Source organism: Antedon bifida, chromosome 5 (genome assembly GCF_963402885.1).
Source record: "Antedon bifida chromosome 5, ecAntBifi1.1, whole genome shotgun sequence".
In the NCBI taxonomy this organism is placed as follows: domain Eukaryota; kingdom Metazoa; phylum Echinodermata; class Crinoidea; order Comatulida; family Antedonidae; genus Antedon; species Antedon bifida.
Genome location: NC_136230.1, coordinates 23,015,442 through 23,042,658, shown reverse-complemented (window position 1 = coordinate 23,042,658; position 27,217 = coordinate 23,015,442). Strand labels below are relative to the sequence as shown.

The following is a 27,217-nucleotide window of genomic DNA, read 5'->3' as shown; positions in this document are numbered from 1 at the left end:
TTAACCAATCAAAATGTTATAGTTTCAGCCATTGTAAGTTTACCACTGGACTACAGCACTGTTTGGAAGCACTGTAGGCTAGATGGAATTCATTTAGTCTTGGTGAAGGAACATTAGCTTGAGTGGAGAACTTTAGGCTAAGTTATAGAACTTAGGTTGAGATGACTTTTAGGCTAGTTGGAAGAATCTTAAATCTCATGGAAGAATTTAGGCTTGTTTAAAGTAGTATAAGCTGGGCTAGAGACAATTTAAAGAACTCTAGACTTAATGGAAGAATATTAAGCCTGCTGAAAAAACTTTAGGTTGGTTGAAAGAACTTTTGGAGCTTTGTTGGAAAATTCTTTGATCTGTCAAAATTCAATAAAAAAATAATTCATTTCACATACTGATTTTCCAAGGTCATTCATAATTTCATCTAAGAGGTCATCATTTCCAATCTTAGCATCTTTGTCAGATTTTTTGCTCTTCGCTCCAGCAGCGGCAAACATTGACATGATGTTATTGGCAGGTTTCACACTAACAGCCTTCTTGACATTCTAAAGGAAAACCACAAAATAATATGTTGATTATAAAATACAACACTTACAGCATATATCCTATGGAATAAGACAGCCTGAAAGAGTGAGCTGAAGGTACAAAATATTATGAAAAGGAAGGATCATCATAGATTATTGCTATGGTCCACATCCAGAAATTAGAACAGGTATGCTACGTTTAAGCTTTAGACATTACCATTCCAAAAGGCTATAGATGTTTATTCGGAATGAAATTCCGCATATGCCACACTCTTCCTTCTTCAAAATCAAATGGAAAATATACTGCTATATAATCATGTTGTTAAAATGATAAAGACATTGGCCAAATATATTGTCACAATATAAAAAAAACTTACTGATTTGGAGGTAAACTTCTTTTTCTTATTTTTATTCTCTAAAAAATGATATGAAAATTCATTTTTTGTTATAATAGAATTAAAACTTAAAAATGTATAACATTGCATAACAATTTTAGGTCTTTAAGGCAAATTAGGACAAATCTGAGAGTGAGTTGCGGAGCGGTTAAGACAGTGGAACCGTAATCCATAGCCTTATGACAAGGGTTCGAGGCTCACTCGATCCCTGGTTCTGGTCGTAGAACGAGTTTTCTCAGATATGTACTATAAACTGTAGGTCCAGTGTACAGAAGTGCACTTTAATAAATCTAGATCTTTTGAGACCAATAGGGGGTTACCCCGGAGTACTAGCTCACACAGCCACTGTCGTGGAGAGACAGTGCTAGAATTGGTAGCACTGACGTGACCCTTAGGGGAGAAGCATGTAGTTGAAAAAGGTAAAATCTAAGGCCACAGAGCCATGATCATTGGATCAAATGGCCCTATACAAATATACAGAAATAAAATATTATATATTAAATATTTAATTATATTATGTTACAATCAGCACAGCTATATTTTTGTTCTTTGTTTCTTTCACATAAATAAATACAAGAAGCCTTCACTTATTAATCTTCTTCATTTATTGTTTTGTTATTGTTAAATGCTTGGCATTATGTTTCATGTTAAATTATTATAAAATTATCAAAACCTTAATACCTGCAGTAACATCATCTTCATCTCCAAGCAAGTCATCATCAAATATTTCACGTCCATCTTCCACATAACCTGCTCCATCTGTGCGTTAAACAAAAGATGTTAAAAATATAGATCTTTGAGAAAACATTAGGCAACTTTCTTTTTTTTAATTTACAAACCATCCAACTAGGTAAATAACAGGATGGAAACAGGGTGTCAGTAAAGCTTGGTTGCCACTTGTACACAACACAAGCCCAAACCGCAAGTAATTTGATCAATCATGGCACGATTGATCATCCTATCAACTCACGGAAAATAGGATTACAATCCTGGAAAGGATCCTGTGATAGGTAATCAAGCAAATCAATCACGAAGCCACAGTTGACAAGGAGTTGGTGTAGGCAAAGGAGTGACATTTTCAAGCTGGATCATTTGTGTAGTTTTTAAGAGTAGTAGCACTCCAGAGGCATGGTGGTCAATACTACAGGCAAGGTACTATGATGATGATGAACATGCTAGTTAAATAGCATTAACTCAAGCTCAAGAATAATTTAAGTAAAGCACAGTTGGAAGTTGATAGAGGGTGTGCTGCAGGAGTGGCTGAGGGAAAAAGGAGGAAAAGCAAATTGTAGTCAGATTCTTGGAAAAATATAATACCACTAAAAATCTGGTGTTGGACATATACCATTCTTTTTACATGGTCTATTATTTAACTGATGATGGGCCTGTAAAACCTCTCAAGTAAATTGAAATAAAATATTTATTATCATACTATCATCAACAATCCAGTCGTCATCCTGGCGGTTTCTTACAACATCAGAATATTCATTTTCATCGACAACATCATACACATTCTGTATTTCTTCAACCTGATAAAAAAAATGACACAAACCAGGTAAGTAGGCATGATATACAATAAAATACAACAATTGTATGAACGACTTTACGGCCCCCGGGAAAGGTGTGTCATTTACATTTCTCTTGTTGGTGTGTTTTTCTCCAGACATTTCACACTATGCAAACCTGGTTACAAGTTGTTACATTTTGCAGATGTGAAAAGGGTATTGGAGTATTCTTAGTTTTTAATTCAAATTCTTGATTTATCAATTCTACTTTGAAATTTTCGATTTGATTTATTAAAAATATCATAAACATAAACCTCATATTTTATTTTTTCTCCTTTCTTGATTCGCTTCAATTGTTCTAATGCTGCAAGGCGTCCACTTTTTCCTTTAGGATTTGATCTTCTTGATCGTCGAGCTGCAAGAGAATCTAGGAAAAAAGAAAACAAATATTATTAAATCTCCTAGCATAATTAATAAAAGATTGATTGATTTTATTTATTTTATTGTTGTGACTGAATCCTGATTTTATAAATTATTTTCATCAACATCTGCTGTTGTTTGTTGTCACCAAACTGAAAAAGACTAGCCTACTAGAATAATTTGTGAAGCAACTAGGCCTAGCCTAGATAGCTAGATATAGGCTAGTATTAATTAGGCATACCTTCGTAGAAGCAGGTATAGGCTACTAGGCCGGCCAGCCAACTAAGCCTCTTCACATAGGCCTAGAGTAAGTGAGGCCTCCTACGCCTACCATCTAGGCAACCCTCCTGCCCTGCTGGCTGCTACCTACCAGCAGCAGTACCACCGCCGTGACCAGCGCTAGCTAGCCTCCTTCCTAGCCTACATGACGGTGACAATCTCTGCTGTTAGACATAGCTTAGGCTAGGCCATGATACTAATAATGCATTATTATTGGAATTATTCATACTGTATGATAACTTATATTTTACCTCCTTGACTTTCAGATACTTGAGAAGAAGGTTCTTCTGTTGCTGTTTCCATTTCGTCGCCACCGATCATGTTTTCTCGAATTGCGCGCGAATACAAAAGGTCAAAGTTTGTTGGAACAAACCATTTATATAACAAGTTCAACAACTGTGGAGAGTTTAGTTGTTTTTTTCGGATGTTCATCATTTAATGTTGTTTCATATATTCTACGCATGTTCATTTATTTATTTATTTTCCCATCCAAAAGGGAACTCAAGGAAATTTCAAGCCAGAAATTGATTATTCTTTTTCTTTGAATGGATAATTCTAAAAAGTTGAGTTTGTTCAATTAATCTAAGTTTGGATTTTTTGTCGGCTTAAAAGGCCTATCTACAGTACTTAACAATTTTGCTAGTTGAGAAAATCATGCTTTAGCAAATATAATGTCATTCAGTGTGAATACAGATAATAAATGCATTAAATTAAATGTCTTGTAATTAAAATTAAATTATATAAATTAACACATATTTTTCTGCGGCGAACTGTATACTGTATTTCTGTATCGATAATAAACAAAGGTAACAAATGCAGATTGTAATTTATGCCTGTCCTCAATCTATTTTATTTATTTTTAATTATATAATAGTTAATGCCCGACTAGCATCTACGTATTTTGTAGGTATGTATTTTTAAGATGCTGACCAATTGCTATTCAGGAAAACTAAAACAACGGTAAGGGCCTAATTTTACTTCCCTTTTCAGACAAAAAAAATTGATCTTATCTCAAAAGACATTGGGTATAAATATTAATTGCATATTATTAATTAATTAACAATTAGTTGTTATAAATTAAAGCCGACGGCGGTACATCAAATGCATAATGATATTACTTGGGGAATCCCCTATCATGCTATCCCGCGTAATTAATAATGATTCTTCGTTGTGCTGCGCTATGATAACGACCGTTATTAATATCAATAATAAAGTTTTTAATAAAATAATTATATAAAAAAAATATTATTTATTAATTCATTACCTACTACTTAGACCAGCCTATAGTATAGGGCCAATTTATTATAGTTAACTAATTAAGTGACAATTTTAGACGTATAAATATACGAACATTAAAAAAATGTCTAGGCTTATGTTTATTTTTTAATGTAATTGACGGATTCTGTTACTGTATACTCTCTTCAAACTCGGCCTTTCCATGAGCAAATAGGCCTATAGTATCGCTAGCAGGTTTTTACGCCCTACATAAAAATATAGGCCTATAATATTCATATTCAATTGTTTACATTATACGGTTGATTAAGCACGATTTTTATGTACCACACCCTCTGTTGTTGAGGCCAGGGTCGATCACCCCTGAAAGGAAAATGGCGGCGTTCGATTGTATGTAATCAGGAAGCTAACACGGTAAAATTAACTATAATATTGACCATCTGTGGAATATCTCTTCTTCTAACAACAGGCAGCGTTTTACCAAGTATGTATACCATATTTCAATAATAATTATAATGAAAGTAGGTAGTAAACAGGAGTGTTATGTTTATCGCAAAAACCAGGCCCGTAAATCGTGTTTGGTTTTTTGTATCGTTTGTTGTACTTGACTTGGTGGTTGGAACTTCGTGATGGAGCTGCTCCTCTCTCCTTCCTCTCTCCTCCGGTCGTCGGCACCTGTGGTCTTAGATGATAGCCTAGCCTAGGCAGTGTCTGTCTAGGAGTTGCTTTTGACATCTCTCCATCGTTCATCTAGTTAGGCCTAAGCCCTAGCTAGAGTAGTAGAGTACATAAATACAACACACAGAAATTGCAGATTTTATTTTAAAATTTGTATTTTGAATTCAATTCCTAGCCTAGATAAAGCCTAGCCTAGGTGTGTGTGACCGAAACAACCACCGACTGAAACGGCTGCAACCATAAAATTATTAAACATTTGTACGTAATATTTTTTGTTAATGTTATGCACTTATCAATTGTATGACCCACTATATGACCCCCGGGAGAGGTGCGTCATGGGTGCGTCATTTACATATAATTACTGACGCAGGGGTGCGTCAAAAAACCTAGAAGGTACGTCACATCAATGAACAAGGTGTGTCAATGTCCGTCACTTTACCACCCACCATATCATAAACAACATGGTCACAGTGCGTCAAAATGGGTGCGTCATGGTCACCTAAAAAGGTAAGTCACATTTTTGACGCACGGGTGTGTCATGGTATTCAAAGGTATGACGCACATCGGACAAATGACGCACCTCTCCCGGGGGTCGTATAGTGGGTCATACAATTGACAAGTGCATTAACATTTGAATGTCAATACACTTGCAGTGCAGCGTAAGGTGAAAGATACCAATTTTTTTAAGAATAAATAATTTTTAATTGTTTAAAAGTTTGACGTCATAAATTTAGCTCTGTCTTGTTGTATCAGACCAAGCGTTAAATCGACCAAATACAGTCGCGATAATGCGCAGTTTATTAATATTATTTTGTATAGAATTAATGTCCCCTTTCATTTACTCTCACGATTTGAAAGCACACTAATTATGTTGACAATACGGAGACGGACGAAAAACAAGTAAGACAATTATTAAATCATTATCAATGTTGAGTTTGTTTGTAGCACATGATATCCTTTAGAAAGAAAAGGATGGATTTAATTCAAACTTTTAAAATCTTTCATAAATTTGATAATATCGAGGCGGGAAAATTATTTCAAAGATCTAAATACCAGCAAACCAGGGGGAATGTTTTTAAGGTATCGAAATCCAAATATAACTAGACATGAAACTCGTCACTTTGACGAGTTAGTTATCCGCACCACGACAAACGCCACGTGCACGTCATACGTTGGAATATTGCACACAGATAAAGATTATGGCATTATGACAAGAACTGAAGAATATGACATGCTGTTAGTGCTGAATTTTGTGTCATATAGTATATACATGCAAACAGTATAAGCTGTATACATATTACATACAGTGTAGAATAGGTGAAATTACGGGACCCGCCATTTATTCCATTTTTTAACATGGCGACGGTATCAAAATGAAACACTTAGATAGCAATTTCAGAAGGAAATTATCTCAGGAACAACATATTAACGTGTAGAAGAAATTTGAATACGTAAAATATAGATGCGCACCCTTTTAAATGTGATGAACTATTACGCAAAATATGAAAATACGATTTTTTTTATTCAACTGGCCATATGATGACGTCACAACATCCGATTGGCAAAATGTTTACATGAATTCGTATCTACAATCCAATAGCTTCCAGAAAACGTTTTAATCGTGATTATCACATTTTATTCTTACGAGCTATTACAGATTAAAATTTACTGTAAAGATGAAATTAATGACCCACGTAATTAAAATTTTTAGGCATGATGACGTCATAAAAATTAAAATATTTTTATCTCGTGCTAAAGAAAGTTGATTGACCTACACAATATATAAATGTAGGAGAAAAAGGAATACAGATAAGCGCGATGCGCTCCATTGAATGTGATGAGCAATAACGAAAGAGACAAAAATCCTATATTTTACATTCGTGTGGCCATACGATGACGTCACAATGTTTTTTTAGCCTTATTGATGCATGATCCGATATCTACAACTCATCAACTTCTAGATTTTGTAATAAAAATAAACGGTTAACGGTTTACTTTAGAAACTATGACTGTTTAAAAAAAGACATAATTTTGACGATTTTTTAAGCTTTTTCATAAAAAACGCGCACGAATTGTCTAATTCAACGTGTTCGTATGGCGTTATTTAAACTGGAAAAGGTCTAAATTGTTTTCAAAATCACTGGGAAAGGCTTGAAAAATATAATTCAAGAGAAAAAAATATGTTTTTAACGCTATGTGCGCACCGCGCGCATAAAAAATTGCGCGCCCGTGGGAATTTTTGACATGCTCAAAATGACAAGAAACGCGTAAAAAGTTGATTAGAAATTAATTTTGCGCATTTTGAAATTTTAAATGCGCGTGCGCGCGTAACTTCTTGTCAAACATGCCATTTTTAATCCGTAGAAAGTTTGCCCCTGATATGACTTAAATTTTGTCAAAGTGTCAATACTAAATGACTTTTGGTTTTTAATCTATGATCAATCATTGAAATTCATAAAATTGCGCATAAGTCACGTTGCGCAACTATGACGTCATTCAAAAATAGGAGGTGCACAACTTCACGTAAATGCCCATATGTTGTCAAAGTTATGAAATGTTATGTTTACACATTTTAGAGGAACACGACTCACAAAAAGGAAGGAAGGAAAGAAGAATAATACAGAAAACTAGATTTGAACTCGTCACTTTGACGAGTTCGGGTTATCCGCGCAAACGCAACATGCACATACTTTAAACTATGAACCTCGACAATTATTATGCCATCCTATGACATGAAATAAATATGTTTAAAGTGCTGAATTGTACCTAATATGTAGCATACAGCATATTACAGTATTTACAGAATACACTGTATATGTTATATACAGTGTAGCATAGACGAAATTACGAGACCCATCTTTTAAATCCAATTATTAACACGATTACGTCATCAAATTGACATATAAAATAACAATTTTAGAAGATAATTATCTAATTAATTACATTGATACAAATTTGAAAAATTTTGGGCACGTAAAAGTGAGATCCGCTCTCGTTTAAACGCAATGAACTTTTACGCAAGAGATGTAAATGTGACTTTTTGAATTCAACTGGCCATATGATGACGTCACAACATCTGATTGGCAAAATATTTACATGAATTCGTATCTACAATCCAATAGCTTCCAGAAAACATTTTAATCATGATTATCACTTTTTATTCTGACGAGCTATAACAGATTGAAATTTACTGTAAAGATGAAAATAGGTGACCCACGTTATTTACATTTTTAGGCACGATGACGTCATAAAAATTAAAATATTTTTAATTCATGCGAAAGATAGTTGATTGACGTAGACAGTATTAAAATATCTGAGGAAATGGAATAAGTATAAGCGAGATGCGCTCTATTTAATGTGATGAGCAATAACGAAAGAGTAAAAAAATCTATATTTTACATTCGTGTGGCCATACGATGACGTCATAACATCCGAGTGGTAAAGATTCTGCATGAATTTATATCTACAACATATCTGCTTACATATTAAATTAAAAAAATTGGGGGTCGTGGATGATCCTGAGGAGCTATAATAGATTAAAAATAGGCAAAATGTTGACAATATTTTGTCACTTTTGCAACTAAAACGCGCGCAAATGGTATAAATCAACGTGTTCGTATGACGTCATTTTAATTTGAAATGATGTCAATCTTTTTTTAAATGACTAGGAAAGGCTAGAAAATCACAATTCAAGAAAAAACACATGATTTTCATGCTCCGTGCGCACCTTACGCGTAAAATTTTTCGCGCGCGCGGGAATTTTTGACATGCTTAAAATGTCATGATCAGCGCAGAAAGTTGATTAGAAATTATTTTTTCGCATTTTGAAACTTTAAATGCGCGTGCGCGCGTAACTTCTTGTAAAACATGCCATTTTTAATCCATAGAAAGTTTGCCCTTGATATGACTTAAATTTTCACCAAGTGTCAATACAAAATGACTTTTGGTTTATAATCTATGACCAAACATTGAAATTCATAAAATCGCGCGTAACTTACGCTACGCGACTCTAACGTCATATAACGAAGTTTCCTGCACATCTACAGCTACAGATCAATCTTATGACAAAGTTATACAATCTTATGTTGACAAGGGTGAGAGATATGCGTGCAACAAAATTCCGGGAAAGAAAGAAGAACAAAGATGATGAAAAAAAAAGATATTTACAATCACATGGGTTATCCTGCAACTAAGTTGCGGATAACCAAAAAATATTGATCTCATACAATTACAAGGAGTTATCCGCTTGGTATACCAAGCGGATAACTAATAAAAACATTAGAAAAAGAGCATATGCAGTTAGAGTTATAAATGATTGGAACTCGCTACCAAACCATATTGTGACGGAACCAATGATTAACAAGTTCAAAACCGGCATTGCAAAGTTATGGTCTGACCACCATCTCAAGTTTCGCCCATATGTTACTGAGTCATTGATGACAATGGAGGGACAAATGAGCTAAGTTCTCAAAGTCCTACGGTTCAAGGTATATTCAAGGTATGATATGTGGTCAAAAGAAGACAGGAAGGGTCATATAAGCTATATTAGCTTTCTAACCGACCCATAACATCAAGCAAGTATCAAGCAAGTATATGTGTGGCGCTCTATTATTGTGTTTCAATGGGCGTTTTTGTTTTCATTCAGCGGCCGTTTCAGCTTTAAACCGGCTACACGATGTTGAATTCCTACTAAGGAAAATGTGAAATACTGAAATTCTATTGTCAGGGATGTCACCACGGTGGTCGGCGATGGACGGCCCCGTCCACCACTCGGAATTTCCGACCACCATTTTCATGACGCCGACCACCACTATATTTACGCATGTAGATTGTAGCCTATTGTTCGTAACTTACTACTATGATGTATTGTTATTATAATTATCAACGCGTCGATCGTAGGGTGGTTCGTAGGGTTTATAACAACATTGTCATCACCTTTAGAAAACGCATGGACAATGCAAATTAACAAAAAAATTGTACTATTCACTAATTAAAATCGGCCTAGGTGGAGACGACACATTTTGGTGGTTAGCCTAATTTAGCCGGACGAGACGACATCGTGCGCTGAATCGACATCGGAGTAGAGTCTAGTTTCGGCGGCCTAGGCTTACGCTAAATTATTTAATCCTACCTTTGCGAATTATAAATATGCCGACGTAAACATAAAAAAAATATATGCAAAATCAATATATTCCATGTCAAGATTTAACATAGGCCTAGACCTATTCAATTATTACGACATGTCACTGTGTAAAGAAAATGGCCCTAGTATTCTGTAGCTAGCTAACCCAGACCATAATTAATTTTGAGTGAAAAAAAACATGTGCTACGTGTGGTGGTGTGGTGGGAACAGTTAATTCAGAGAGAATATCGCGTTTCAAGTCATGTGACACAAAATCTAGGTACACGATCTTTGTCTGTGCACGCGATGGACGTTCCGATACTATACTTAGAATGTTAACAATCTTTTGTTGTCGGCATCGTTTCTGGATCGACTGGACGTTTTATTTTTAGAGGTTGGCCTAAGCCTACTAGTTCATTGTGGTTCACCGTATTTATTTATAATATTCGCCGTCGAGTCGAGTAGATAAAAAAACACAGCGAAAAAACGATTACGATTAATAATAGTTAAATGCTTCCGAGTAATTTACAACTTGGTTTGGGGGGGGGGGGGGGGGGTGTCGCCGACCACCAATCCCTGTATTGTCACAGCTTTCAGTATTTTAAACAATTGTAGGATCAAACTAGAAAGATTTAAAAGAAAACTTATTTAAAAATATGTGGACAAATAAATGTATTATATCTGTTTAAAATAATCTAAATCGGCACTTTGCATAAATAATAAAGAACAGAAATACCAATCAAAACTCTGAATTTCTAGTTTAAAACATAAAGTAATGTTTATGAACCGAATCTGAAAGATTTTGTTTTGCAATAAAATTAGTTTCTTTTCAGTATACTATAATGTATTTCAATATTACTAACTGTAGATAGCGAGTGAAGAATGTTCATACTGTCCATCCTAGCTGTTTCTCTGAATCACAATGCTAGCTAAACAAATATCTGAACAATTGGGATTATATTTCTAAACTCAAGCAGGAATTGGTTTATATCATTATTTTTCTGTTGTACAATCAGTAGCTTAGCTTTTTTAGATGAAGTTGCTACAGGTAGTTATTCCATTTTGTTCTGAAACATAACAAAAAACTATCAATTATCGTCTGGTGGAAATGGTGTTAATTTTCACACACAAAGGAAGACCCTGTTAGCAAGCTCAAAGTGGTTTTTACTAGACAGTGAACACTGAGGTAATGTACTCAATTGAGCCTTTAATTGATTAACCACAGCAAATTTGCTAAAGGAAGATCAAAATTGCTATTAAGTACAAAGGTATGTGTATGACAGTATTTACATTTAACATGTTGTTAAATGTAAATACAGTATATTACAAATTCCTGTTGAGTAATTATACTAAATACATCATGTGTTATTCCTGCAGATTTAAATCTCACAATCAGTTTATTTGGGATAGTCTGACAAGATTATAACCGCTGGTCAAGCTAAATACAAACTCTAGGCCTGACAAGGAGTAAACATCATCAGACCAGCTGAAGAGGTTATGGTGACGGGCTTCACCGCCCACTGGTAACTACCAACATGAATAGCATATCTGCTTCAGATAAGGTAAGTCATTTAAAAATTTCCAGCAATGTGTTATTCCTTAAAAATGTGAGCGACATGATGGTATTCAGTTTTATTAGGATACCTGAATAAACCGTCATTTGGACTTAAATTATATTTCCAACCAACCCCAACCCCCTCAAAATCGGACAATCTAATAATTAGTACTGAATTTAAGCTTTCATTTTTAATGAACAAAAATTAACTAAAAATAATCATTAGGTTTCTGTAATTGTCATTTCTAGTTTGGTTAATAAAAATGATTTGTTCCTGTAAAAGTATGGCTGACTTTTTACTTTTACCCAGTGAACCATAAATTGTACCCAAGATATTTCTATTATCAAAGCATTTGTGAAGTCAATGGTGCATGAAATACCAGGCGGTATTGAAAATGCCCACCTTTGTTGTAATACATTATACAATAATTTTTGATTCAGAAAACTATAACAGTGGTGTCAATTTGAACCATAGAGAGAGTTCCTGTTCAGAGAGATACTGTAGTTCATCCTGTGCCTCTCTGATTCAGTTTTCACAACTTTATTCGTTTCATAAATGTGGTGAATGTGTGTTGACTGTCACTTGTTAATTTCATTAGAGAATAAATATGAATGTTATTAATTGATTTACAGTAGAAAACAGTTACTGATTAACATTAATAACTTTATTATGATGTACTGTATGATAAGATGTATTGTCCCCCAAAAACCTGAAAAATAAAGATTAATAAAATCAGACTTTGAATATTGCATTTTGTAGTTTTAATAAAGTTATTCACTTCTGAAAAAAAAAATAATATTTATTTCAATTATTATAGAAAGACAAAAGAAACGGTTAATTTTAACCAACAACCATTGCCTGACAGACAATTTAGATATTTTTTGCTATTTTTAAATTTTTTCTATCCAGTTTTTGGTCAATTATTATGTGACATTAAAATGGCATACTAAAAAAAAAGTGTTTGTATTATTTTTTTAGGGGGACAATATATCTTTAAACAGTAGTTTACAAAGTGTAAAGTACTACAGTAAATTTAGATGTTTTTATTACCTTCAATTAGAAAAATCTTTAGACGAAATAATTCATCTCAGGAATATGGTCATGTATAAATCGAATGTTATTGTGGTGAAGTGTACAGTATGTTTGAATACTGTATACGCCTCAAGGAATAGAATACAATTTTGACATTTTCATTTTCATTCATGAACTGTATTCTTCTAAAAGTAAAACATCATTCGTGTTAACACTTGCTTAATCTAGAGGTTCTCAATTTAGTTCCCATGTTGACAAATACTTGAATACAGTATACAATACTGTATGCCATTTTCGTCGTCATCATTTTTACTTGCTCTGCTTTAATAAACATGCTTAATTATTTATTGTTACTAATAATTAAATTATAAATTTCAAATGTGTTTCACTTAACTGTGATGACATACTGTAGATCGTTAACCTTTGATACCATTAAAGTACAAAAATAGGCCAACACTATCATCAGTGTCTATAGGTAATTACTGTTTACTGAGTTTGCACTAGAAACATGTAATGTGATTGGTCAAAGTTGCATCACATTTACTGTATGACTACTGATCCTAAGATTGAAAACATTGTTTTTGTATTGCCCAATCAGAAAAATGTTTGTATCTCTTCACAAGCACAACATTTAGTCGAAATTAACATTTATTGCACTTTGAAACTTTGACCATAGAATATTTCACCTAATGAATGTTTTTGAAACATAGTGACTGGAAATATTCTCTAATTGACCTTTGATCTTATTCTATCTTGATAACTTTTTAGATATTGAATAGAGTATGGTCTTGGAATTGTTCAGAACAAAAGTTTTTGTTCATTCTATTAGGAAACAATGTTACTTTAGCAAAATGTGACCCGAAATAGATTAGAATGCCATTTAATCGGATCACCATGTATTTTTACCTCCGCCAAGGAGGTTATGTTTTCATCCCTGTATGTTTGTGTGTGTGTGTGTTTGTGTGTCTGTGAACAGCCTGGAGGCCACAGTTTTTATCCGATTCTCACCAAATTTGGCAACAATGATCTATGCCCCAAAAGCTTGGACGAGTTCGAATTTGAGGGGAAAAGGTCATAGGTCAAGGTCACAACTAACAAAAAACTATTTTACTGCCTAGAGACCACAGTTTTTATCCGATTCTCACCAAACTTAGCCACAATGATCAATGACACATCATATAATTATGGTTAAATTTTGAAGGGTCAGGGTCAAAGATCAAGGTCCACAAAAACTATAAAAAAAAGAAATAAAAAAATAATAAAAAAAAAAAAAAACCTCAGTGGGACTTGAACCAGCGATTTCAACTGTGAGAGGCTGGATACATAACCATTACACCACACAGTCATCCACAACTTTGTAGTGTGCAGTTAACAGATTTACACTTAGAACTAATAAAAAAAAATGTAAAAAAAAAATATTTAGGGAATTTTACAGTAGGCGGAGGTTTGTACTCTCGGAGTACCCTCTAGTTCGGTGCTATTTCTGCTGCGAAAAAAATAACCACCGTTTATTAATTAACCATTATATCAAAAGGCAGCAGCAGTGAACAGGACAATGTGTTTGATGTTATTCAGAACATAAAATCACTAATTTTATACCCTAAACAGTTTCTTCAATATTTTTAGTAATTAATCCTAAACAACAGTTCATTCACTTAACATGATACAATGGCATTAGGAAATCAATGGCTTATCAAATACTTTCAAATCTCTTAATGACCAATACTATTACTAGTTCATAGATGAACTTTGGACTGGAGTGGTTTTCTTTAATGCAAGTACTATTAGTACTACTAGTAGTTTGTGTCAAACAAAATGAACCCATTATTCATTTCCTTAAATTAAATATAATATAAAATGTTTATTGATTTAATATAATTTTCCTCCGCCAAGGAGGTATATGTAATCGATCGCGTGTGTTTGTCTGTTTGTTTGTTAATGTTAGCAGGATTACTCAAAAAGTAACTACAAGATCTTTACCAAAATCAATATACAGATAGATATGTGGTCAAGGACCATTCCATTAAATTTTGGGACCATGGTCCTAATTCTGGACCACTTTTTAGTATACTTTTCAGACCTGCTAGTGTTAAAAGATAGGACAGAAGTTTTCAAAAGCCGGCGAGCAGTCTTAATGTAACAAGTAAACTGAAATTGCATTTTCTCAAGAACTACTTGTCCAAAAAACATTTTTGTACAAGAGGCAAGAGTTATAATTTGTGATTTGTAATTTTAAAACATAATTTGATTTAATGTGCACCTTTTTTGATGTGAGTAATTTAAAAAACCTATTTCTTTTCAAATTCACTCGTTTGATTTTCGCGTTGCTGTTCTATTGTTAGTCAACTGAAGCTATTGTTAATTAAGAGGCTTGTTACATAACCATTACACCAAACTCGCTTCACATGCTTGTCGTGAAATTAGCATACATCACCAACAGCATTAAAAAGACACACACAAATATGTATTTTTTCCAGTGAGAAATCTTATGTAGGAGAAGGTATGCACTCTCGGAGTGGCTTTCTAGTTTTGTTTTGTGGATCAGTTAGTGCAATTTTGATATCGCAATTACAATTTACAGTAGTATACAGATGTTTCATGAGGATTGCACAACACCATGGCACGAGTGGAAACTACACATTTTATGTTTCCTACAGTGTTTAAATACTGTAGAAGATGAATTATTATATTAAATTATGCCTATAATACATTGTGTACAGTAGGACATATTTCTTACAAATACACTGCATGGTTAAAGTCTTTTCCTATAATAATTAATTTTACAGTGAATACATTTCATAATCACTAGGAAATCTTACACTGTAATTATACATATAGTATGATCTGGGTCACTGTACAACATAATGATTAATCATTAATGGCATTGTGTTTTTTTATCAATTAATAATTAATTGTTAAAAAATTATCTGAAATCAGTGGTCCTTAATGTTTCAATCTGTTTAATTTTAGGTAAAATCAGTTAATGCTATTAGTATTATTAGTTAAGTGAAAGTTTAGCAATGTTCTAAAACAATTGAGATTTCATTAAATGGAATATGGAATTCCCGTGTGATTGTGAAGGGCATCTGGCAATAAAAAAGAAAGAACTTTCAGGAAACAAAAGTTATTTAAAAAGTACAAAGGCAACGGCTCATGAAATGGGCAAGTCATGCGCAGAATATCGCACACAATCAATGCATTTACAGTTAGTTTCTAGATTTCATAAATCCTTTGTTTTCATAGCTTCGCTGCCTTTTGTTATTGTCTATGTGTATGGTATCATAAACATGGTATTATTCACTGAGTATGGTATAACCCAGGACAGCTGAGTCTTACACATTCAATATGGAATTCTGTTCAGCTTGATATTGCAAAGTTTAATTTATTTAAAATTGTCGTTTATGTTCGAGAATTGGATTGGAGACATAAGTAAAGTTAATTTCTTGATAATGATGTCATTGTGATTCTGGAATACTGTATCTTACTTGCTGGTTGTATCATCTGTGTTTTGTTATTTTTAATTGGTTTGTAATTGTGAATACTGTATCACACATCGGTAGGCGTACACTACGTGTACAGCATTGTATCAGATGTACAAATTCCTTTCAACAGTAAAATGAATACAACAATACGATAGTATTCGTGTTTTTGGATCATGGAACCTTTCTGTGTAAATAATAGAATATATTTTTCCTGGAAGTTATAGGAATACAGTACCTTGCAAACATCGATTGAATACTAATAGTATTTTAGTTGTCTTCCATTCTACTGTACAATTGATGCTGGATGAAAAGAGCCAACAATACACTATTCTCTGGTACAGAACTGTTGGTATTAATCTTTCAATCGAATGTTTTATAGAGTAGAAAGATGAAATGTTATTCAGTAAGAAAATATTTTATTAGCTTGACACAGTAACACATAGTCATACAGTTAGTACAGTAAGTAGTTTACTAAAACTGAATTGTGTAATCTCAGACGGAAACTTTTTTTGAAAGTTAAAACAATAACCTTCCAAAATGATACTGTACTTTGTTGAAACAATAAATGCTAACAATATGTTTTAACAGTATATAATTTGAGCATAAAAAAATCTGAAAACAAACAGTGTAGTGCAGTGGCCTTATTTCTGAGTACAACCTAAATAGCTCTTCAATGCAGTGATGTAACTATATCAACAGTAAACAATAAACTGTATTATCATCACTATCGTCATAATTTGTCTTGTTAATTGTGGACTATGGACCAGGAATGACCTGGAAATAGGTGGAGTAACATTATATTTTGTACTCACTTCTATCTAACATTGGCTGAGTTTGATTTTATATAATGGATAACACTTGGAATAATACATAGTTTTAAATGCTTTGTTGGATTTTACTGTCTTTTGTGGATGACGTCACATACAATGAGCAGCCCGGCAAGATTTCTTTCCTCCGTTTTTGGAAGTAAACGGAAGAAATCACTGGTACATGAACCACCTAAAAGTTTTGTACAGGTAAAGTATGTTCCACTCTGTGGCTAGAAACTTTGTATAAAGTTTAATATGATTTTCAGTTTGAATTCTAACAATCTCAGTTTGTTGATTGGTTATGATTTTAGGTTTTAAAGTTTAATAAAACACAATACCAGTAGGCCTTTATTACAAACTGACATTCAGTGTATGTATGAAAAACAATCTCCTATTAGAAGTCAGAACTTTTTGTGAGAAATAGTGTCACCAGGTTACTTATACACAGTACGTAGTAGAATGCAATGATTGCATGAAAGAAAGTATAAAAAGATACTGTAGGTTAAAATCTTAGTGTGATTAAAAAACAGAAGAGTTCTCTGAGTTCCATAAAGCAACACAAAATTATAATCACAATAATTACAGTAATACTGTAGGCTTTGAATTATTTATCATAATTTAAAGATAAATAATGAATAGTTTCAGGAATAAAATAACACAATGTTGTCCTACAAAGTCTTGTGCATTCTATCAATATTTTTAAAAAGAAAGGGCAGCCAAAAAAGATGTACACCAGAGATTTTTATAATCATACAGTAGATTAGCTATCACATTCCTGTTGGGGATCAATTTCTCACACAATTTAGAAATTGAAGGAAAAATATAAACCTATGTGATTTTGTCTTCATTTGTTTAAATTGGCACTTTTTACATTTAAATCATTGAGTTACTGTACCTCTATAAGGACACATTTCATAGAAAAAAATAATTTACTGCCCTCTATATACAACTTGGTAACATGTACAGTTTCAACCAAGTACAGTATTGTATAGATTATAACAAGCAATTGTATGCACTTATTTATTGTAGGTCCAAGACAAAATGAATGGAATAAATTTTAATGCCCTTCCAATAATTGTGTTTGCTTCCACCTGCGTGAAATCAAACCTGCTTAGTTGCGCGTCAACGTTAGTTGCCATAGACTTTGACCTGGTTCATCCAGCTTACTTGGCTGTACTATGTTTTCTAGTGTTCTTTTGCCTTGCGTGATTGCGTGAAATCAAACTGATTTGATTTCCCATAGTGATGTTTGCAGCACTGTTGCGTTGTTGGTTCTCACTTGTGATTACGCAATACAGCACTTTGTGTCGCTGCATTACGTTATAGTGGGAACCATGCTTTATTGATAAATTACAGTAACCTGGCTACAGATATTATTATGTGATTTCCCTAGTAAATGATAACCAAACCATACACTTCTATGGAATCCAAGACATGGTCGTCAGAATGTTGGACGTCCCCATAAAACCTACATAGATCAACTATGCGAGGACACAGAGTGCAATCCGGATGAACTGCCTGCTGCCATGGAAGACCAGAAAGGGTGGCGTATCCGAGTCATAGAAGCCAGAGCAAGCTCGACATGATGATGATAACCAAAAATAGTACAGTTCATTGTTAGCTGCTAGGATTTATGCACATTTTCTTTTGATATTTTCGGAGAAAACAATTGATTTAATTTCTCGGATTTAGTAAATTGTTTTTAGGAGGATTAGTTCCAATTGCTTTTAAGTGAAAGCTCAAAGGAAGTGTGTGTCTGTCGGCACATTTTGAAATGTATAAGTTTATTTCAAAATGACCACAATTACACTTCTGAGTACCGTTCAGTTTGTACAGTGCATCCTGGTTCATTGATAATGTGATCTTATTCGAAATACTTAGCAATTTTAATCAATAGGATTTATGATGGTTGAAGAGGTTATAAAACCCAGTAGTAGAGTAGTTAGTAGTTGGTTTTATTTTATTTTGAGTAAAGTTTATAAATGAAATCGTGTCATGACTGAAGGAGGATAATTAGTAACTTTTCAAACAGATTTAAATATAACTAGATTTGAACTAGTCACTATGGACAATTTAGGTTATCCACCGTGCAAATACCTGTGCACGTCATACTGTACGTTAGAATATTGCTCACAGAAAAAAGATTACTGTATGCCATTTTTAATATGATGTAATCAAAATCAAACATGAAGATAGCAATTTTGGAAAGGAATTATCTGAGCAACAATATATTAACATGTTGAAGATATTTGAATATAGATGCGCGCTCTTTTAAATATGATGAACTAAGATGCAAAAAATGAAAATATGACTTTTATAATTCAACTGGCCAAAAAGACATCATTTAGACAAATTGTTGAACTTTTTCATCATTTGACATGCTCGTATGACATGGTTTCAAATTTGGTAAAATTACTAGAAAAGGCTGGAAAAACAATTCACGCAAAAAAATTATGTTTTTAATGCTACGTGTACACCTCCATTGATTGATTGTTTGTAAAATATATTGTGTCTCAATGTTTATCTCCTCTAGATATTCTTTGTACTCACTGGAAAACATTTGCGTTTATTTTTTTTCATTAATTAATGCTCTTTTGACAGTCTCCACTTAATTGTACAGATACTTTTGCATGTCATGTTTTTGTCACAATTGTGATTACATAATCAAAATGTCCAGATTAATAATTTATGCTGACCTATTGACCTATAAATGTAGACACACCCACTTTTATAAAGCAGGTCATTAATATTTATGAATCACTCAAGATGATCTATTGTATCCTGTTACAGCATTGTAGAGTGTTCGGTGGAGCGTAACGACCAATACAAAAATATCAGGCCATCAGACCACCATTGGCCTACTGCTCAGTTAATTGCCTTCACTAGACTTGGCAAGTGTGTGTGTGTGAATGCGTCCTTGATTGCTTCTCTATTAATACAAAATGTATACAGTACTATAATTGAATGTAATTTTTCAAGATATTGTTTTCTACTGAAGGATCTTTCTATTTTGATATCAAGATATTTTGAAGATATATTTTTCATATTGTTGCGCTGATGATAATCTTGATTTATGAGATACTGCAATATATCGCAATTTGATATATTCTATGTAACATATTTTAAATAGAAGCTGGTGGTTTTGAGGTATTGTGCAGTAGGCCCAAACATCATGAGATTATGTAATACTATGGTACAGTGCTGCAAAGTTGGTGACTAGTTTGCTAGGAAGCTGCTGCATAGTTGAAACACTCTGGGAACTGATTGAATCCCTTGTTTTTTTTCTTGTGTTGGAGTAGCTTAATTTATTTTACATGTTCAAGATGGTATTTGGAAGGACTAAATCACATAGTAATAGTAGACAGACTAAGGTTTGTGTGTTTTCATCTCATGACAGATTTTATGTAAAGTTTGTTTTGTTGTTAAAACCCTATAAATGCATTGTAAGTGTTTAATAAAGAAGGAACTTCACAAGGGCATGGATAAAACCAGTTTATAAATCAGTTGTGAGTGCAACCTTATTGCATGTGTAAAAAGGTACCAACCATGTAATGATGTGCTCTTTAGGGTCAAGTTGTTGCGAGGTCAAATCTGCAGTTCAGCACCCTTGGATTGTTGATGGATATCATGATAATCCATTATGTAATATGAATTATAGGTACAGTACCTTGAATACAGAAGGTTTAGCTTCTCTATCTAGGTCACAACACATTCAGAGAAGTGGTAAAGTGTGCAAGATACATGACCAGGTACCCGCTTGCTACAGTTTCAATGTTTCTATATAAGACAATGCAAAAAGTACACTGTATTTGTACATGAAGATGATTTTTTAAAAACAATGTCTTTAATACATACAGTAGTAAAATAAGTAAGATCTGAAACAAACAGGCTAAAAAGAGATACCACAAGAGTTAAAATTTGACTGTAAGGAAGCACCAGATAGGTTTCAAACATGTAGATGCATACAGGCTGTATCCACAGTGGATTTACTGTAGTTTATTATCCGTCAGATATTGTACAAAATCAATTATTATAAGGTATTAATCTTTTATTAGTGGTGTAGGACATTTGATCAAATTTGTCAATGTTTATTTTAAATAAAGTGTAAATGTTAATTGTTATATTTATGTCTAGATGTTAAAATAGGTATAAAGTCAAATAATTTTGCAAACCTAGAAAAACATGTTCACATTCAAAATACTGTAATAATGTTCTGTAGGCCTACTCTGTATGTATAGTTACTGTAAAAAATTGTTAGCCCTGTTATAAAATGTATTTCTAAGAGCTTTGCTTTTTAAAATATTAGTGTGTGGGAAGATGAATGGATTAGTACAAAATAGTAAATCTTTGCTATCTCTAACCATTGTACAGTAGAAAGTACTTGGTTTTTCATAGTCACAGTATGTCTGTTGATTGCCATCTGTTGCTGTACAGCATGGGTGGAGCCCTACAGTACACTATTATTACACTTTCAGTATCTATCCCATGTTTTAGTTTCAAGATATAAAGGATTTGATAATTTACAGTTTACCACATGATTGATTAATTAATTGTGAAATTGTCACAAGACTTTCTTCATAAATAATAATAATTCCTTCTTTCAAGCTTCGACCAAACTGGACTTCTATGGTCAAATTAAACAAGTCGCTAAATTGACCAAGAAAAGTCCAATGCTGACTCTGTTTACAGGCCACCACGTTTTCCAACAAATGATTTATTAACAACTAAAATAATATTAACCATTACAAATGGTCACTGTAATTTTCATGTCATTATAATAATAATACTGACTGTACATTTGTTTTTAATCATAAATTGAGAAAATTAAATAAATTTGAATTTTTTTCTATTCACTTGTCATTGCAGAAAGCAGATCCCGAACAACTGTACACAAAACTTGAGAAGATCGGCAAAGGTTCATTTGGTGAAGTATTCAAAGGAATCGACAACAAAACTAAAGAAGTTGTCGCTATTAAAATCATCGATCTAGAAGAGGCTGAAGATGAAATAGAAGACATTCAACAGGAGATCACAGTCCTCAGTCAGTGTGACTCACCATTTGTTACCAAATATCATGGATCTTATTTAAAGGTAAGATTTTGAGTCGCATACTGTTTAGTGACTATAGTTGGTTTTCTTGAGGAGTATTGTACAGTTATTATTTACTAAGTAGGCAATGCTAAGCAGGCACTTGTGAATAGTTAGAGTATGTTTAATATTAAAATATGATCCACAAATATTGCTGCAGTAGAATGTGGTTTTAAAATGGTTTGGAGATCGGCTGGTAGAATGTTTTGTTTGAATGAATATGTCAAGATGAGGCCACAGTCCATAAAAAACTTTCACCTAGTGTCCAACATCAGTTATCTGCTCATACCTTTATTAAAATTCATAAATAATATTCGACTGTTATTGGTCGCTGTTAAACCTGGCCTAATAGTCTACATACCAAACCTTTAACATTGCATACCAAATGCTTTGACAGCAGTAGGCCTACATAAATGGGCCTACACACAACATAGCTTACAGCTGACATAATATGAACTGAAAGACAGCTAACAAATTAAAGGGAAAAAAAGGAAGATGTGCCCTAAGCATAGGAAGGCGTAACCACCAAAGTTATCTTTTTTTTCTCCTGTCTTCAGTTGAAATTCTAAATAGGCCATAACTGTATTATTCTACTAGTGATCAAAGTATGCGTCTTATTTTGTAGAAATATGACCATAATGGAATACCCTTTTTCATGCTGTACATCCAGTACCATAGTAACTGTAGCTTCTTTTTATGTAAAATATGGAATTAAACAAGAATTCCTGTTAAAAATTTTTAAAAAAACATAGTTTATATACAGATAAGTTTCTATACTTTATAATATTGAAATTTAAAGAATTTTAAATATTAAAATTTGCTTATCCATTTAATCGGAAACCTTTGTCTGCCACACACCTCACCGAATGATTTCTGGTTCAGAAAATCAAAATGGTACAACTATAAACTGTCATTTGAATTCCTATTAAATTTCATTTCCCTCATTGGATACTGAAAACTGAATGTGTTATTTATTCTGTGTCAGTTCACTCAGATTGTCTACAATAATTTTAGTATACATTTCTCTGAGGCAGTGTATTATGAAGTAAATTATGTTTGTTTAACAAACAATTTAAAATTGATCGATTGATCAAAAAACTAATTGAAAGATGGATGACAACTAGACAGTTCTTAAGGGGTCTAAGGGGTGTAATTCCAAATGATTATTTATTATTTTGTTAAAGTTCAATGATTGTACAGCTCTCTGTACATAAATGGTGATATTTTTTCAGTCCAAATTGCCAAGGAACCATTCATTCTTCACAAGCCTGTATTCCCCACCCTCTTTTTTTTTTCTTTGCCTAATGTTCCCTTTTCAACTAGAGACCAGCAGAGAAAGTAGCCAAGGCAAGCTAGTGGCGATTTTTGCCTCTTTTCTGGAAAAGTGACCCCCAGCCTACATAGACCCTATTACTGTATTTCATGTCGATCGACAACCTTTTCCAGAGGGCATTGACATTCCTTATAAATTCCCAGTATTCCCATCCTATTGGGCTTATTCAATATTCCTGTGGTGAGTATCACCATTACATGGGATTTCCTTGTTATGCTTTTTTTGTATGTCCGGGTTATGAAATGTTATGATGCCCTTACAAAAAAACATTTTATTTGAAGTAATATTAGTGTACATTATTATTTTGGGGATTTTTTTTTTCTTAATAATTTTCTTTATTACTTTTACCACATTCTGGCCTGTTTGCCAATTTGCTGAACCTGGGCTACTGTACAGTACATTGAAATATAACTTTAGGTCTAAATAGTTATACAATGAACTTTGGTCTATGTTTTTAAGGATACTGTGCATGTCTACTGTAGAACATATCCATTTTCTGTATATATTTTTTAAGTTGGTATAATATAAACAAAACCAACCAAAGTAATAAAAACTAAACCAATGAATAAACAAATTGTTGATAGCTTGCAGACAGTTCATGTAAATGCTGGTACAGTAGATATTCAATTGCACTTCACTGATAAACTAATAGTTTTTATATTGTTGAAGAGAAGATAATGTAGAATAGAAAATAAAAACACAAAATATTTCATTTCTTACCAAAAAACGCTCAATGCTTCCGTCCTCTTGAATATATACCATTTTATCTTTCTTGGAAGCGACACCCACATTTTTAGAGGAGCATTATTCGAGGGATGTTGTATGATCAAATAAATGCTCCCTAAATCTGAACAATACAACATTTAATATCAAGATGTGATAAAATACAGTAAAAATTGTATCAAAATGGTAGTTAAATTGTAGATCTTAGGGTTTCAGAATTCTATTATCAAATAAAAATGTTCCATAATAGTAATTACAGTAATGTGTGTACAGTATGCAAGTTGCGGGGCGTTTGAATGAATAAAACGAAACGAATAAATACTGTATATACAGTATGGCCGTTTATTCTGGAACAGACGCTATTTGAGGGGGAATTTATTCAAAGCGGGGCATTTACTGTATTTTATAATAAATATGGCACTTTAATATGTTTTTTAAGAACATAGAAATATAAATAGTGTCACACACAGTGAACAATAGCATGATGTACAGTTCTAGATTTTAGTAACTTCCTACTGTAAAGTACACTATGTTATTCAAACATCTGTTATTGTTTGATTGTTGGATTTATCAAATTTATTCCTGGTAAATTGTAGGAAATGGACAGGACTCCACCCAACTCTTATTGATACGACATGTGTGTATCAGTTCATTTCTATTATGAGTCATTTACGTATGTTTTAGAATTTACTTTATTAAAATTAATTTTTATATAATTTTTCTTACATGTCGTACAGTTTTCAGAAAACTTAAATGCTTAGAGGTTAAACATACTTTAACGATTTTGTTCACTAAAAGTTAATTATAATTATAATGTAGTTAAAAGCTAGATTAACCTATAAGTATAAGTTAACCCAGCTGAATTTTGAATGTTACTGGTACCATCATATTCTATGTAATTAATCTACATCCTCTATTCATTTTCTTTTAATACTGCCATAGATTGTATATTATTTCATGTTAAAAAATGTTAACGTAATAAATAATCATGTACGTAATTAAATTCAAAGTTTTACATACAAGCTCGATATATTCAAATAAGTTTTTATTTATAGCCTGTAAAGCAGTGCTCATTCATTCTATGAGAGCAGAGTATGAACCTGCATTAAACAGCATGTACTGTTGAGTTCAAGCAATAGCGCAACAGGCAATACTGATGAACATACAGTATGCATGACGAACAATAGCACATTACATGACTACAAATTCAATACAATGCTACACAAACCTTTATATGCTGCACACAGTATTACTATTAATTTGTAGTTTTAGTTTAGAAGTAAACACTACACTACAGTTTTGTAACACAGTAGTTTATATTAAGCTATCTCAATGGTCAAGACCAATGGGTAGATACTTGTTTGTGACTATAAGTAGTAAGAGCACAAACAAACTGTTCAATTCCACAGGATAATTTTGCTATGCTGCATCTATATTTGTAGTAGTAAACCACACAAAGTTTGCTTTCTCTACATGACTGTACTCATTTCATTTTCTTCTTTTTAGGGAACAAAATTATGGATTATAATGGAGTATTTAGGAGGTGGTTCAGCTCTGGATCTCATGAAAGCAGGAACGCTAGATGAAGTTTATATCTCAACCATATTACGAGAAATCCTAAAAGGTTTAGACTATTTACACTCAGAAAGGAAGCTGCATCGAGATATAAAAGGTAATGAAAAGTAGATGTAATGCATAGTGGTCTTTCCTGAAATATTGCTACGCTAAAGGCGCATTCACACCATAAATTAAGTTTAGTGAGATATTCTTTTCATTTGCTTTCTAATGGTCAGTTCAAATGGTATTTAAGTGAATGTGTCCTAATTGTAAAATCTTCTATAGCTAAAGGCAGATTCGCACTGAATCTAAAATTATGTTTTAGAGGTATACACTTTCATTTGTTGGACTTGTGTTGTGGTCAGTTAAAAGTGTAATTAAATAAGTGAATTGATTTTACCATGCTATGTACCTCAAGGCAGATTCACACTAAATATAAAGTTTAGTCCAGACTTAATATAACAAATCAATGATAAAAATTAAAGCTTGTATTAATGTACACAATGAACAAGAGAATCACTCTTTTGATTGTTTAAACCTTGAAACATGTGCAGAAAATTGCTCAAATTAATATTAAGTCCAATAATTAAATTATCAATATGGGATTAACCAACTCAACAGAAGCAAAAATCTTCATTTAAATACAATGTTTAGACACATCACAATGAGGTACAGTATCACAAATAAGTAAAGACTATCTTTTAGGCTTTTGGTGTACCATCAATATTTTATACAGTATATATAGAATAACCATAGGTATTGTAATATCTCTATGGAGTAACTATCAGCATACAAGGGCTATCACAAAGAGTTTATTGTTATAAAAATGCATAGTAACAGTAAAATGACAATATTTTTTTTCAGCTGCAAATGTATTAATGTCAGAAAATGGCGAAGTAAAACTTGCAGATTTTGGTGTTGCTGGGCAACTAACGGACACACTCAACAAACGCAACACCTTTGTAGGAACACCTTTCTGGATGGCACCCGAGGTCATTAAACAATCCGCATATGATTCCAAGGTAAGGAAAGAGAGATTTTAAAATGTTTATAATGGGTTTGAGTCCGATTGTATATGTTTTATATGTTTTAATTTCATTGCCTCATCCTTCGGATGGAATGTAAAGGTTATGCACAATAAGATCTTGGTACACTGTAAGAGATCAAGGGATCATCCATCTTGTGCTGTGCTTATCACTGTAGGCACTGCATTGTGGCTGCCACATGTCTGTTGTAGAGAAGTTACACTCTGTTTTCTGAATGAGAATGAGTAATTCATCTGATTTTCAACTGTTAGTTGTCTGTAAGTCAGACCCCATTTAATATGACTGCTCTTGCAAAGTAATGCATTCTCCTCTATAAATAAATTATCACATGATGTTAAATGAACAACAAAAACATAAATACTCATATTATTTAATGTTTTAAAATGAAATAATGTTAGTATCAGTCCTTTCTGTATCATGTACTGTATATAATTTACTATAAAT

The 27,217-nt window shown here is 32.9% G+C and overlaps 1 protein-coding gene across 3 annotated transcripts in view; it reads left to right on the top strand.

The window, feature by feature from the left end:
- Positions 1-4,724: 4,724 nt before the first annotated feature.
- The window catches only part of LOC144842045 (serine/threonine-protein kinase 25-like), a 38,196-nt gene continuing 15,703 nt past the window's right edge, over positions 4,725-27,217 (top strand). The window contains exons 1-5 of one of the 3 annotated variants that reach the window (XM_078698388.1): positions 4,725-4,831; positions 11,525-11,709; positions 21,893-22,117; positions 25,677-25,842; positions 26,592-26,749. In XM_078698388.1, coding sequence (XP_078554514.1) covers positions 11,683-11,709; positions 21,893-22,117; positions 25,677-25,842; positions 26,592-26,749 — 576 coding nt within the window. In that variant the 5' untranslated portion in view covers positions 4,725-4,831; positions 11,525-11,682. Of the gene's footprint in view, positions 4,832-5,262; positions 5,284-11,524; positions 11,710-20,228; positions 20,398-21,892; positions 22,118-25,676; positions 25,843-26,591; positions 26,750-27,217 lie in introns of those variants that run through there. The other 2 variants (XM_078698389.1, XM_078698386.1) reach the window with 2 other exon arrangements.